At 36.9% G+C, this 14331-nt stretch overlaps 1 protein-coding gene across 1 annotated transcript; it reads left to right on the top strand.

The window, feature by feature from the left end:
* The first annotated feature begins 10760 nt into the window (after window positions 1-10760).
* On the top strand, window positions 10761-12034 carry LOC132521266 (serine/arginine-rich splicing factor 6-like). The gene is made up of 2 exons (XM_060150753.1): window positions 10761-10991; window positions 11051-12034. The coding sequence occupies exons 1-2, from the start codon at window positions 10775-10777 to the stop codon at window positions 11875-11877; spliced, it is 1044 nt and encodes a 347-aa protein (XP_060006736.1). The 5' UTR covers window positions 10761-10774; the 3' UTR covers window positions 11878-12034.
* Window positions 12035-14331: the final 2297 nt, after the last annotated feature.

Raw genomic sequence — 14331 nt, 5'->3', positions numbered from 1 at the left:
AGAAAAATATGGTTACTCTTAGTTTGTCTTTTTAAGAGGGAATGAAGGACTCTGCTACATGTAATAATTGAACCCAAATATTACAATATGGATAAATTTCAGTAGATTATATTATCCCAACCTGTTATTGTGGAAAGTGAAGGAGCTGTGAAGAGTCAAAGTCAGAAAGGATATAATACCAAGGAGTTTACAAATACCATGCTAAATTTCTTCCAAGAGCTTTCATTCAGTCATTCTTCTATTCAACAGGTAGTATTAAGTGTCATTGTGTGCTAGGCACTGTTTTTGGCCCATGAGACAGTAGTGGAAAAATAGCCCCAAGTCTAACACTGACAATCTTTTCATTTTAATTCAAATCACTCAGCTGATAAGTGACAGGGCCAGAATTTGAACCAAGGTCTTTCCAGAATTCATTGCCTCTCTCTCTATTTTTTTCTTTATCCTAAACAATATTCCTCTTCATGAATGGAAAATGTTTAATTATAAAAGCTCAAATCTCTGAATTAAACATAAGGCTATAATTTTTCTAATATTTTACGTTGACAGGGCACAAAAGAGCAACGTGGAGACATGTATGCTCAGGGGGGTGAAAGTGTCTATCACATTTACCCCCATCATTTTTACACTATAATTTTCATAAAGGTAGAAATGGCTTCTGAGTGATGTACATTTGCTTGACTTATTGTGGCTTTTACCTTTCATAACTCCAAGGGAGAAGCTATTATTTTTATAATTTCTGGAAGAGTTTAAAAAGAAACTTCAACTCTTGTGAAATTAATTAGAAAGGTAGTCTTCAAAATGACTCATTTGCCACTGAGAACATTTTTAAAATATACTGTCATGATCTTCAATATAATTCAAAATAAGAGTTTGAACATTTACAATAATACAGTGTTTCTCAAAAACATATATTATACAGTGATAATTTTTAAATGTTGATGACATCAATTATGTTTTGTCATGATGAAATATATAGTACATCAGGCTTTATTAGGACAATGCAGAGAGACAGCCCAGAATCATGAAGGTAGAAGTGAAGATGATTTCCTTCTGCCTTAATAGCTTTAATTGAAGAATACAGCATAATACAGCTGCTCCTCTCTTCAAAGTTCCATTTCATTGTCTGTCTATAAGCTGTCACACCATGCCTGCTGCTTGACTATTATGTCACCCAATCCTGTTCCACCTGAACAAATTTATGGCAACATGTGCTGAATGCACCTTTTTTTCCCCACTGAAGTCTAAATTCCCTATGCACTACTGAATTAGGACTATTTTAAGCGTATTGGTTTAAACTTATTTACTATGACAAATGTAAAAGTGCTCTACCTGTATAAATAAAATAAAAGCTAATGTCCAGAATTGACATTTTACTTAGGCAAAAACTGGGGATATGCTTTATATATTTCCAAAATTGAAGTATTGTGATGATTGGAACAAGACAGCAGATTCTATGTGCAGGGAAAAACAAAATATTTGAACGGTATATAGGACTTCTAAATAAGGACAACAAAATGAATTAAACCAACCATTGAAAAATGGCAGACTTCACCAGTGAAATATAGATGATTGATTTCAATACATTCTCTAACAGTCTCCTTAAAAATTCTAGCTTTTAAATAATTCACTTAACACAATGAGTTTTTGTTACTTTCTTCTTTTGTATTCAAAGACATCATGAAAATCATTAATGTCTATAACCGAAGTTAAGCTCAAATTTACTGTTTCTTTAAAAAAAAATGAATGATTATGATTTGCCATGATGCATAAACAGAGTAGTTGTTTTTTCATATCATTCTATCTCTCTATCTGCTAATCTGACAAATGACAGTGATTTAAATTATGGCTAGAACAGTAAGTAATGAAATATGCATAGCACAAACATTTTGCTTTACAGTGTCTGGCCAATGAGAACACTTTCAAACAATGTGCAAAACAATATTTTATAGTATTTACGATGTTTGCTATACAGTTGTGCACTTGTTGGAGTGCACTATTCTGTGGCAGAAAAATAAATTTTGACTTGATAAGAGACATAAATAAGAATTAGTTTAGAATGTGAGAGAGAGAGAGAGAGAGAGAGAGAGGGAAGGAGAGACACTATGAGGCAGAAAGCAATGGGCAGCACCTAATGATTCTGAAGAACTATGACACCCATCAGACCAATCCACTCTCAGTTGAAAGAGATAGTTCTGGTAGATTGAAATTTGGTAGGCATACTTTATCATCACTTCTGATTATTTCCTTCACTAAATGTTCATCAGTAAGTTTAGAAAATACTGTTTAAATTGTGGAAACAGTTTGGTTAGTGCAGGCTTAGCTCCTAACATGGCTATTGATGGTAGCCTTTATTTCAGGGCAGTAGGAGTAGTATTGCTTCTCATTTCCTCATTAACTTGGAAGACGGGAAACCACACATATATTTTTATGTTTGCAGTTGACACAGAGCTTTATCTTTGTATGTGGAAAATGGGCAGAAATGGAGAAACAGGATAAATGATGATTCAGAAGTAGGGAAAAAGGAAATTGGAGACAAGAATCATTTGAAAAACAGTATGATGAAAGGATCGAGAATTCACTTTGATAAAAGTAATGATTCTTTCCTAGATTATAACTAACTGCCTTACGCAATCTGATACTTAAATCAATTAATAAATAAAACACAACTGGTGACTTGATCTTTCAGCAAAATACAGCACATGAGTTAGATTTTTCCGGAAAAATCAGATAAAAATCATCTGCTCTTTCCTCAGCGAGGTGCTGGGGTTCCATGGCCATGGCACCTACCAATCACTTCTCAGTAATACGTAACTTGTGCAAGGCTCTTAGAGATAGTTTAGCATTTTTCACTACAGAAGTGTCTGAATATCACATTTTAAAATCTTATCTATATGTGGTATGAGTTGAATTGTGTCCCCCAAAAGGATATGTTCAAGCTCTAAGCCCTGATGCCTGTAAATGTGACCTTATTTGGAAATAGAGTCTTTAAGGATGTAATCAAGTTAAGATGAGGTCATGCTGGAGTAGGATGGACCCTAAATCCAATATAGCTGGTGTCCTTATAAGAAGAGGAGAAGAAACAGACAGAAAGGAGAACACCATGTGATGACAGAGACAGAGATTGGAGTTGCATCTACAAACCAAGGAATGCCAAAGTTTACCAGCAACCACCATAAGGTAGAAAAAGGCAAGGAAGAATCCTCTCCTGGAGCCTTCAGAAAAAGCATGGCCCTGCTACCACCTTGATTTCATACATCTAGCCTCCAGAAGTGGGAGAGAATAAATTTCTGTTGTTCTGAGCCACCGTATTTGTGATATTTTGTCACGGCAACCTTAAGAACCCATTACAACATGTCATCAATAAAAGATCAAAAAAAGTTGTTTTCTGCCCAATGGATGTAAGTGAATATTTACACTCTATATACTTATACATTTGTAGGTGATTTGTGGGGCATATCATAGTAAGTCACAGAAACAGAAATTCCTTTTTGAAAAGCGCCGATAAAGGAGCGGTAATAGACTGGATAGCGATACTGACCCCCGTGCATGTGAGCACATCCACCCCTCACCACCATCGCTGTCATCTTGCTAAAACTAGGCTCTGCCAAGGGTCTCTGTATGGTTCAAAAGCCTTTGCTGACTTCCGCTTGCTTACCGAAGGGAAACTCTATGTATTCTACAGCATGGCACACACGCCCTTTCCCAGACTGACTTATTTCTGATATTCTAGTCTCATGCTGTGCTGTGCCCAAGTGGCATCTCTGTACCAGCTGCACTGCATTACATCATTCTTCAATACAGCTTGTACTTACTTGCCTTTGAATCTTAATTTGTGCTGTTTCATCTGTTCTCTAGCAACTAAAACTCTGTCCCAGTTATTCAAAGGTAAACCCAAATGCAGTTTTTCTTCATGAAGGCTTCCCCAATCCTCTTCACTGTAATTTTCTCTATCAGTCACTATTCCTGCCATACTTTGAAACTCCATTAGCGCATTTAATAAAATATTCTTAATTTATAATTATTTTATGCATGTTCTTACCCTAATTTTATCAGATAAGATGGTATTTATGATATTACTTTACAAACCCCTAAAGTAAAATACACTGGCTATCTGAAAACAGTTAAACATGAAACGTTACTTGTTCTACAAAAAGCTTGAGAATTTGGAATACTCCTTGCTGTTTGAGAAGGTTTGATCAGTGATTAATGAACAAGTGAGTGAATGAATGATTGAATGAGGAATTGATGTAAAACTAAACATGGTGGTAGTTTACAATATTACCTAAAAGTAAGGAATTGGATGTCTATTTTAATTTTTGGTAATATTAGTCAGAAACATTATAATAAAAGTCATGATATTAAGGTTTGCGAACATCTTTAAAGTATATGAATTTTCAATTTGAGTCTTTGATGTCAAGCAAATATTAATTAAAAAATAATAATGTGGATTCTTTGCTTTGGACTAAATCTTGGATTATGTGTTCACATGACATTTCCTATTTAATAAATTAGCAAATAATTACAAATCAACATAAATAAAAATTGTGTAAAGTGCATAAATTAAGCAGACTTAAGTGTTTTACATCAGAAGAGAATTATTTCATGGAAACAGAATCCTGTTTTAAGTTCCATGAAGATAATACTTTTTAGGGCTTCCCTGGTGGTTCAGTGGTTGGCGGTCCGCCTGCCGATGCGGGGGACGCGGGTTCATGCCCCGGTCCGGGAGGGTCCCACATGCCGCGGGGCGGCTGTGCCCGTGGGCCATGGCCGCTGAGCCTGCGCGTCCGGAGCCTGTTGCTCCGCGACGGGAGAGGCCACGGCAGTGAGAGGCCCGCGTACCGCAAAAAAAAAAAACCAACAAAACAAAAAAAGATAATACTTCTTAGATGTCTGGGAAATCTAAATACAAATAACACAATCAGTGTGAGTTTATTTATAAAATTGAATTAAAGTTTGTAAGTTTAAAATATTACCCTAGCCACATAACTCTTGATGCTTTACGAGATAGCTTTTATGAGTTTTTTATAAAAAATATTAATAAAATAAATGTGTTACCTGATGATTTTCAAAGAAGAGTCTAGTGTTTGGAGACAGAAAATGTTAAATTTAACACTTGCAGAAACTGGAAGACAGAAGTTCCCTTTACAGAGTCTCTTCATTCTATTAGAATAAACTCTTCTTTGAATCCAGACGTAAAAGAGCATAATAGTAATAATAGCAACTAACATTTAAGTAGTGTTTAATACATGCCAGGCACTATTTTCAGTTGTTTGCTTACATCAATTTATGTAATCCTTATAATTACCCTATGAGACATGCACTATTATTATCCATATTTTACAAAATGAGAAATGGCTCCTTAGTTTATTTACTCACCAATGTCACATACCTAGTATGTGGAGGAAACAGAATTCTAGTCTGTGTCTAGAGTATGTCACTTTACCATCCTTCTCCAGACCCCTCTCAGTTTTAGAAGAGAACCTCTCTAATCTTTCTTCTTAATAGGAATTCAAAGTTGTGGCCACATATATGTTTCAATCCTTCAGTAGCATAAAACATACCATAAAGAACAATTTACAAAAGGTTGTGTAATGAACACTCCCTGGGATGTCTTTTTCTTCATGCACATGTGTGTTTCACTTATCTAGAGTGAAGGATGACATCAGAAATAGAAAAGTTGTGTTATTATCCAGTCATAGTAGAGAGCTAAAGTTCCTACAGATTTAAAGTACTGTGTGGATTTCAGTTCATAAAAGTAAGATACATATGCTCACACACAAATTTGTCACTGTTAATTTTAGTTACTTCTGATTCTCTTAAAACCATGAATGTATTATCCCTAAAATGCTCATCTTTAATATTCCCTAAATGCACTAATGTGGCAACATATTATAATGGAACTAATTAGAAATAGGTTCAAACCTAAATTTACCATTAATTATTTATGAGACCATTGGCAGGTTGCATTTCTTAACTGAGGTTCCCTTATTTGTAAAATAGAGATTGTGTATCTATTTTGAAGTATCAATATTATGGAAAAAGTAAATTAAATACATAATACATTTCCTGAAACAATTTGGAGCTCTTCAGAATTCTGTTTTTTGTTTCTTTCTTTCTCATTCGTGTGACAATGAAAATTTGTCTGCTTTATTCATAAAAAACTGTTAGGAGATTTCTTTTTAGAAACATCAGCTAGGTAGGTGAAACATGTATATCTGTGCTTTAGAAATATTCAAATCATCATTCATCTATTTATTTTAGTACAAATGCAGTAATCTCAGAGTACCCTTGGGTTGACATATGTTTTTCTTATGTAACAAGTTGGCGAAGCAAATCTATTCTTCCACCACTCAGAAAACTTGATGGGATATCATTCCTCCACACATTCTGGAAAGTTCCAAATACTCTGACAGTGTATTAGAAAGCAAACATGTCAATATTTTTTTTTCTAAAATGTATTGTTGATATGAACCCTCTTTAGGAACTCCTGTTTATTACATTGCTCTGATTTTACTAACATAGTAAGTTAGTGGCATATTTCTAATCCCAGTCATCTTAGTCCTGTCTGGATTCTTCACCCATGGAGACAAATGGCCCTTTTATTTTATAGAGTGGATATAAGGCAATGTATATATGAACAAGCTATAGTTTTTCTGTTAAGGCCCATATTGAAGTCATATACGAAGTCCATATGGTGAGCTGGGTTTTTGTTTTGTTTTATTTCTGTCCCTAATGAGATTGGTATCAGAAAGTCACCATTTTATCCTTAGAAGGGAAGTTGCCTTTGTAGTAAGGGTAGCTTTTCTCAAAAAAAAAAAGAAGTGGGCCAAAGTGGTGTCATCTTAGGGCTCCTTCTGTTAAACATATGACTTTCAAGGGTGGAGACCTCTACTCTCTGGGAAATAAGATTCAATCATACCCCTTCTGTTCCAAGGGTTTGCAGAAAAATTTTACCCACCCCTGATGCAGTGGAAACAGAGAGAGAGAGAGAGAGAGAGAGAGAGAGAGAAAGTGAAAGAGATTCAATGGACACCAGACCTGGTTCTGGCAGCATTCCAGAATGGCAGCTTGACTTTGGGTGATAACTGTTTATGGGTCCCAAATAAACACTAGTATGCACTCCAAGCAAGAGGACACCTTTGGCCAAACGTTCACTGAGGTAAGGAGCTCATCCTTATTCAATACAGATGGTAGCAATGTTCATACAGCACCTGAAGGGAGAATTAAGAGCAGTGAGTGAAAAGTAGAAGAAACATTCAGCCTAATACAGGAAGCAGCACTTTCCAACAATGGCTGCTGTCCAGCAATGGAATGCATGCTCCATGAAGTTGTGAGCTCCCTATCACAAAAATAATTCTAACAAAGCCCAGGTAACTATCTGTCATAAATACATGTGTTTGGATTTCAGAATTCATTTGCAGCAAGTATTTATTCAGTGCCTAATATGGGCTAACCCTTGTTCTAAATGCTAGAGTTAGTCATGAACAAAGCAAAATACTGTCATCATGAATGTTACATTCTAGAGAGAGAATAAGGAAACCAATGAACAGAAATACACACACAGGGCTTCCCTGGTGGCACAGTGGTTGGGAATCCGCCTGCCAATGCAGGAGACACGGGTTCAAGCCCTGGTCCGGGAAGATCCCACATGCCACGGAGCGGCTGAGCCCGTGAACCACAACTACTGAGCCTGCGTGCTACAACTGCTGAAGCCTGTGTGCCTAGAGCCCGTGTTCCACAAGAGAAGCCACTGCAATGAGAGGCCCGCGCACCGCAACGAAGAGTGGTTTCTACTTGCCACAGCTAGAGAAAGCCCGTGCACAGCAGCAAAGACCCAACACAGCCAAAAATAAATAAATAAAAATTTTTAAAAGGGAACAATAAGGTATTAAAAAACTTTTTTAAAAAAGAAATACACACACATAATTTAATTTAGGGATAAGTGATAGGAGGAAAAATAAAGCCTGACAAAGGAGTTAGAAAGGATGATCAGGGAAGATCAATTTTTCTGGCAGTAGTAACTAGAGGTAGATCAGAACTCCTTCTAAGCCATGATAAGAAATACGAATTTTATATTAATAGAAATTTAAAACACATGGTGGGAAGGCAAACGCCATGATTTTAACTTCTCTTTGAACTCTGATTGCACAACTCTCCAGTTTTCCATTCTCAAACTTTGCCTCCCTTAAAATGAAGTGACAAATGGTCAAGTTATTTTGCATAATTTAAAATGGGAAAACTAGAAAAATTAAAAATGGTTCAAATGTTTTAATATAATTTTATGTCATGGAGTGAATTTCTTTGTTATTTAATTTCATCTTTATAACTCTCACTGATGTTTTCATTTTTTTAAATTTGAAAGATGTAAAAAAAGGAGAGAGAGGTTAGTGTAATAAACTCTATGTTCCCCTTACCCAGCTTAAACAACTATCAAACTGCGCCAACCTTATTTCATCTGTAATCATACCCACTTTAGCTCCACCTCAGGTAATATTGAAACAATTCCCAGACATCATATCATTCCATCCTTAAAGATTTCAGAATGTAAAAACTTTTTGAAACATAATATCATTAACATTCCTAAAAATATTAACAATCATGTCTTAAGGTAATAAAATACTTAGTGTTCAAATTTCACCAGATGTCTTATAAATGTTTTATTAGAATTGATTTATTTGAATTAGTATTTAACACGGTTTTCTCATTGCAGTTTTTTGGTATGTCACAGTCTCTTTTAGTTTATTAGTTTTCTTTTCTCTTTTTTTTTTTAATTTCAATTTATTTGTTGACAAATTTGTGTCCTTTGTCCTGTTATTCCCCACACTCTAGAGTTTGATCATTCCATCTTCATGGTATCATCTAACATGTTTCTCTATTTCCTGTATTTTCTATAAACTGGGAGTTACGTCTAGAAGTTTGATCAGGTTGGGGCCAAGTTTTACAGGCACTCAGTCACAGTTTAGACTCTCCCCTGTAGCCTTGGGCTCACTTGAACCTCTCCTCACCTCCTCAACCTTCAGCTTTGCATAAGATGCAATCCCAGACTGAGAATAAACTGGTAAAATTCACAGAGCAGCTAAGAATCGTTCTTCATTCAGCTGGGTCTGCAGAAAAGCCTAGTAATTGCGTTTCATTAGTGTGTCAAGATGTTCCTCATTATCCCAACAAATATTCATTCGGAAAATGTTATTTGTACAATGTTAGAAATTAAGATATTAAATAAATACACTGTTGAAGAGATGCTATCATTGGCCTTTTAATCTCTATTATTGAAAAATCATAGATGATTTTTGTTGATGCCTTTGGAAAGTCATTTTATTCTTTTAAGTCTTTTTTCTTTTTCTGTAACCCTCCATACAGTTCTTCTGAGTGTCAATTTTCCTTGAAATCTTACCTCCAACTCAGTTTCTTTACCGTCAGATTGACATATGGACTGTATTCTCCTTCAGGAAGGGAATATTTTAAAATTTTCTTTTGCTTATTACTGAGAAAACCCAGGGGGCAGATAGATGAATACTGGGACGCACTATTAACCTTCCTTTTTTCTCTTTTCCTCAGTGGTTTTCCATAGCAACAGCTGACTAATGACAGCACAGATCAGCCCTCAGTCTCAGACACACACACAAGTCAGAGGTGGTGTTATTATTTTGCATTTTTTTCCTAAGACAGTGATACGGATGAAAGCACCTAAATTCGACCTTTTCTCTCTCTTCTCATGGTTGTTCATTTCTACCTTATTTCAAAATTGCTCTTCCCTGACCTTCTGTTTGAAAATAAACACTCTTACTAGTTGATCTACATCCTTTGATGTCAACTATTTCTAATCTGGAGTGTTCAAGTCAGTAGTTTTCCTTAATTTGTGGCTAATTATAGTTCTTTTAACTCAGTTTAAAATTTGGTTTCTTCATACCTTCCGACCTTCCCTCTCTGTGACTTTCTATTTCTCTGCAATTCAACAAAGTGTTCAGATGAAAGGGAAAAAATGATGCTTGAAGTCCACTTGATTTGTTTCCATATTCTTGGGGCTATTTTGACTTTAAGAAATTGGTGTGTTTATTATTTCACTCCTTAATATATTGCCTTTGTTTCCAATCACCAAACAAAAACAAACAAAAACAGAACCTGGACTACTTCTTTTTTTTTTTTTCAAAACAAAGCTGGATACTGGGGATTTTCAGCTTATCCAACCAAATATACACACATCGTTTTTGATCTCTCTTTTATATCTTTTCACATAAAACCTGAGCTTTTCTTTGCTCCTTTACTTAAAAACCGCTAAAAATATTTATTACGTACCTATTCTGTGTCAGATACTATGTTATGTGTTAAGAATACCGTGAGTAAGAAATAAGTGTTTTCCTTAATATGGTTGAACTCTACGAAAAGTTAACAAGTGAACAGGTAATTCCTTTCCGTCAAACATTCATTCCCTTCTCTTTTGCAGTGAACACAATTTGTGCCAACTGTAACTTGCAGAAAAACTAAAATGTCTCCAAAGGAACACGTGCAGTTTCTTGATTATTCATTTATGTCCAATTTACTCTCAGATGCACTTACAGGTTTTAAATTGACCGACAGTGTGCCGTGCTGAGAGCCACAAGGCAACAAAGAAAGTGAAAAGTCAAAAATACACAAAGCTGATCGTGTGGCTGGACCCGGCCACCGCTGCTGTGGGAGGTGCGTGTCCGGGTTCTCGCCGTCCCCGCCCCTGCCCCGCGGCTTCTGCCTCTGTGGTCCGCCGTTCGACAGCCGACCCTCGGGCCCCTCGCCCGCCATGGAGATGCCACGTGTCCACATAGGACGCCCGAGCTACAACGTCCGGGAGAAGGACATCCAGCGCTTTTTCAGTGGCTACGGCCGCCTTCTCGAAATAGACCTTAAAAAGGGGTATGTCTTTGTGGAGTTCGAAGACCGTGGCGACGCCGGCGATGCCGTGTATGGGCTGAACGGCAGGGAGCTCTGCGGCGAGCACGTGATCGTGGAGCACGTGATCGTGGAGCACGTGATCGTGGAGCACGTGATCGTGGAGCACGTGATCGTGGAGCATGCTGGGGGCCGCGCCGCGAGCCTGGCGGCTACAGCTACAGAAGCCACAGTGGTGGAGGCGGATACGGCAGTCGGAGAACCTCTGGCAGAAGTGAATCTGGACCACCTGTACACGCAGAATTCAGGCTTATTGTAGAACACCTTTCTAGTCTTTGCAGTTGGCGAGATTTAAAGGATTTCATGAGACGAGCAGGTGAAGTAACCTATGCGGATGATCACGAAGAACGCACAAATGAAGGCGTCAGTGAGTTTCGCTCCTACTCGGACATGAAGCGTACTTTGGATAAGCTGGACGGTACGGAAATCAATGGGAGAAATATTAGACTAATGGAAGATAAACCACGAACAAGCCACAGGCAGTCTTATTCTGGAAGCAGATCAAGGTCACGGACTAGAAGAAGGTCACGAAGTAGAAGTCGTAGGAGCAGCTGCAGTAGATCTCGAAGTATCTCAAAAAGTTGCTCCCGGTCCAGGTCTCGGAGCAAAGGTCGATCACGTTCTTGTTCAAAAGGCAGGAAATCTAGATCACAAAGCAAATCTAAACCTAAGTCTGATCGAGGCTCCCGTTTGCACTCTCGGAGCAGATCGAAGGATGAATATGAGAAGTCTCGAAGCAGGTCTCGTTCTCCATCTCTTTCCCCCAAAGAAAATGGGGAAGGTGATATAAAGTCAAAACCTAGATCAAGGAGCCAGTCTCATTCCAATTCACCCCTACTTGCACCACCCCCAAGGGCCCGTTCTGTGTCCCCTCCACCAAAAAGAGCTTCAAGATCCCGTTCTAGATCTCGTTCAAAGTCAAGGTCACGATCCAGATTGAGCTTCAGAAATTAACCCACAACTCTGCATTCTTTGCACACTATTACAGAACACTTTCCTACTTGCTTAGGCAGTTACTCTTCCACGTTTGTACTGGGCCTCTTCTGCAAGAAGAATCTCCCAAAAAAAGGGGCATACAAAAATTGGATTTGTAGCCAAATTTGATGAAAAAGATGAGGTCAAAGATCCTCTCCCTTTGTAGAATTAAGATAACTTTGATTTTATAGCTTTTGAGCTAAAATAACTTTTGTAAAGATTAAGCTAATTTAGTGTTTTGGTTTTTTTTTTAAGTATTTCAGCAGGATCTGTTGCAGTGCTTTCTGTCATTGTTATATTTGTTTGCTTAATTTTAAATTAACTGTTTCAAGCTTTGAACACTTAGGGCTTTAGAGGGAGAACCCAATTTCCAATTATGTTGGCTTTTTATAAAGCTTGAGTTATGTAAGGTTTCAATAAAAGTTTGCTACCAAGATGACTGCCTTATTGAATAGGTCACTCTTAAATTCCTTTAAATATTGATTATCTGCTATCTGTGGAAATAATGTAAATTCTACTTAAGTGTAAAACAAGGCAAGTCTCAGACCAGCAATAAATTATTCAATTTGGATAACATTATTTTGTCCTGTTATTCAAATTTACCAAAGTCATATTGGCCCCTTAAACAGGTTAAGTTAAAAATAACAGATTTTATAGTCGATCTGTTATACAATTTTGCCTAAATTAATAGATTTTTAAAATGATGAAACCGTTTTCAAACTTAAATTGATTGAACTCTTCAAAAAATAGTTCCTATTACTTGGGATCTTATCTAGCCTGGTAATCCCACTTTCTGGAAGTGGTCGTTGTAATTAGTGTTTTGTTAGAATAAGGTTCCGTGGTCTCTAATGTTTGTTATGTAAAAGTTTCTTTGATCAGAAATTTGGTGTGTTATTCAAAATGGAAAAGCAAATATTGCATTTTCTACTGAAAGATCCTTAACAGACACTTAAAACAGATCGCTTGATAAATCAGTTACTGATTAAATTAAAATTCCACCTAACAATCAGTCCCCTTTAGTTAGTGGGCAGTTAGTGGGCTTCTGTGATAATTGGTTAGATCATCCTTGTAAAACTTTATGTGGTTGGCTTGGAAAAAATTTAAACAGGTTAACCCTAAACTTTTGTACTTCATCATGAAGGGTAATGAATACTGTGGGAACCAAATTTTATAATACTGCAAATTTGTAGGAGTTACTGGGTTACCAATTAGTCCATACATCTGTTAAGCCTAGTTAGTTGAGACTGCAGTTTGAGAAATGAATTACCATATATATATATATATATATATATATATATATATATATATATATATATTTCTCCAGATTCTTTAAATAAGGTAATTTCATTTAAAGCACTCATTAACCTTAGTCTGAAATCAAGATGTAGGTTATTTGACTCAGCTTTAATATCTTCCTGGGAGCTGTCACTCTATATAAGGTGTTAAGGGCTGGGTAGTGTTAGGGTGTGGTGGGTACCACTCATTGTGCTGCAGGTGTGCCTAGAATGCATCATAATCTAGAGTTGGTTTGTAGGTTCAGATACCAGAAGGCAAGCCTAGTAAAATTGAGACTGCATGGAAAACGTTGAGTCAAAGATCTAGATGCCAAAACGATACTGTAACTGGGAGTGTTTGCTCATGTAAAAAGACTTGTTCTAATAATTTCTGGGCTTCCTGTTATGAAATCTTAGAGCCTAATCTTAGGAACATAGTGCCCCAAAAGGTTGATGCTTCTTCTAAGACCTTATTTTCTTTAATGCTTTAGATATATATATTTTTTTAGATGTTCATAGGAAATATGGGGTTTTTTTTCAATATAAACTTCAGATTTTGAGAGAAGAAACTGGTATCTGTAATTATAGTTCATTGTTTTGCCTGTTTGAAAGAACAAAAGTTAGGACACTTACATGAGGAAAGAAGCCTCCACTGCCTTTCAAATTATGTTTAAGGACAAGTTACTTTTAAGAATTGGCTTTGACCAAAGTTCTCTTGTTTTCAGGCAAAGAACAAAAGCTTTTAAAACCACAGCCTTTTAAAATGAAGGAGGGGAATACTACAGTGTGAAATTAGGCTTTCTAAAAGTATGCAGCATCCTTCAACTGGGCTTTCTTGTGTCGATATTCCATCACGTGGTAATAGGCAGGTTTGTTTGCATTGTTAGCTGCCCCTCCCGCCCCACCGTGGGTAATTGTATAGGTAAATGTCTGCACCCATAAGAATTTAGCAGCAAAGGCCAACTTATTAAAATTCTAGTTCCTATCCCACACCTGTGGACCTACCTCATTGGACGTGCTAAACCACTGTATTTATAACACTGGCCCACTTGACCAATGAAATGTTTAGTTCTTTGCTAACTTTTAAGTAGAATCTGCATCTCTACAACTTGCCACATGTTCGTCTATGGCTAGATGGAGTATTAAGCTGGTGGAGGGC

This window comes from Lagenorhynchus albirostris, chromosome 5 (assembly GCF_949774975.1).
Source record: "Lagenorhynchus albirostris chromosome 5, mLagAlb1.1, whole genome shotgun sequence".
In the NCBI taxonomy this organism is placed as follows: domain Eukaryota; kingdom Metazoa; phylum Chordata; class Mammalia; order Artiodactyla; family Delphinidae; genus Lagenorhynchus; species Lagenorhynchus albirostris.
This window is presented reverse-complemented; position numbering and strand designations above follow the sequence as displayed.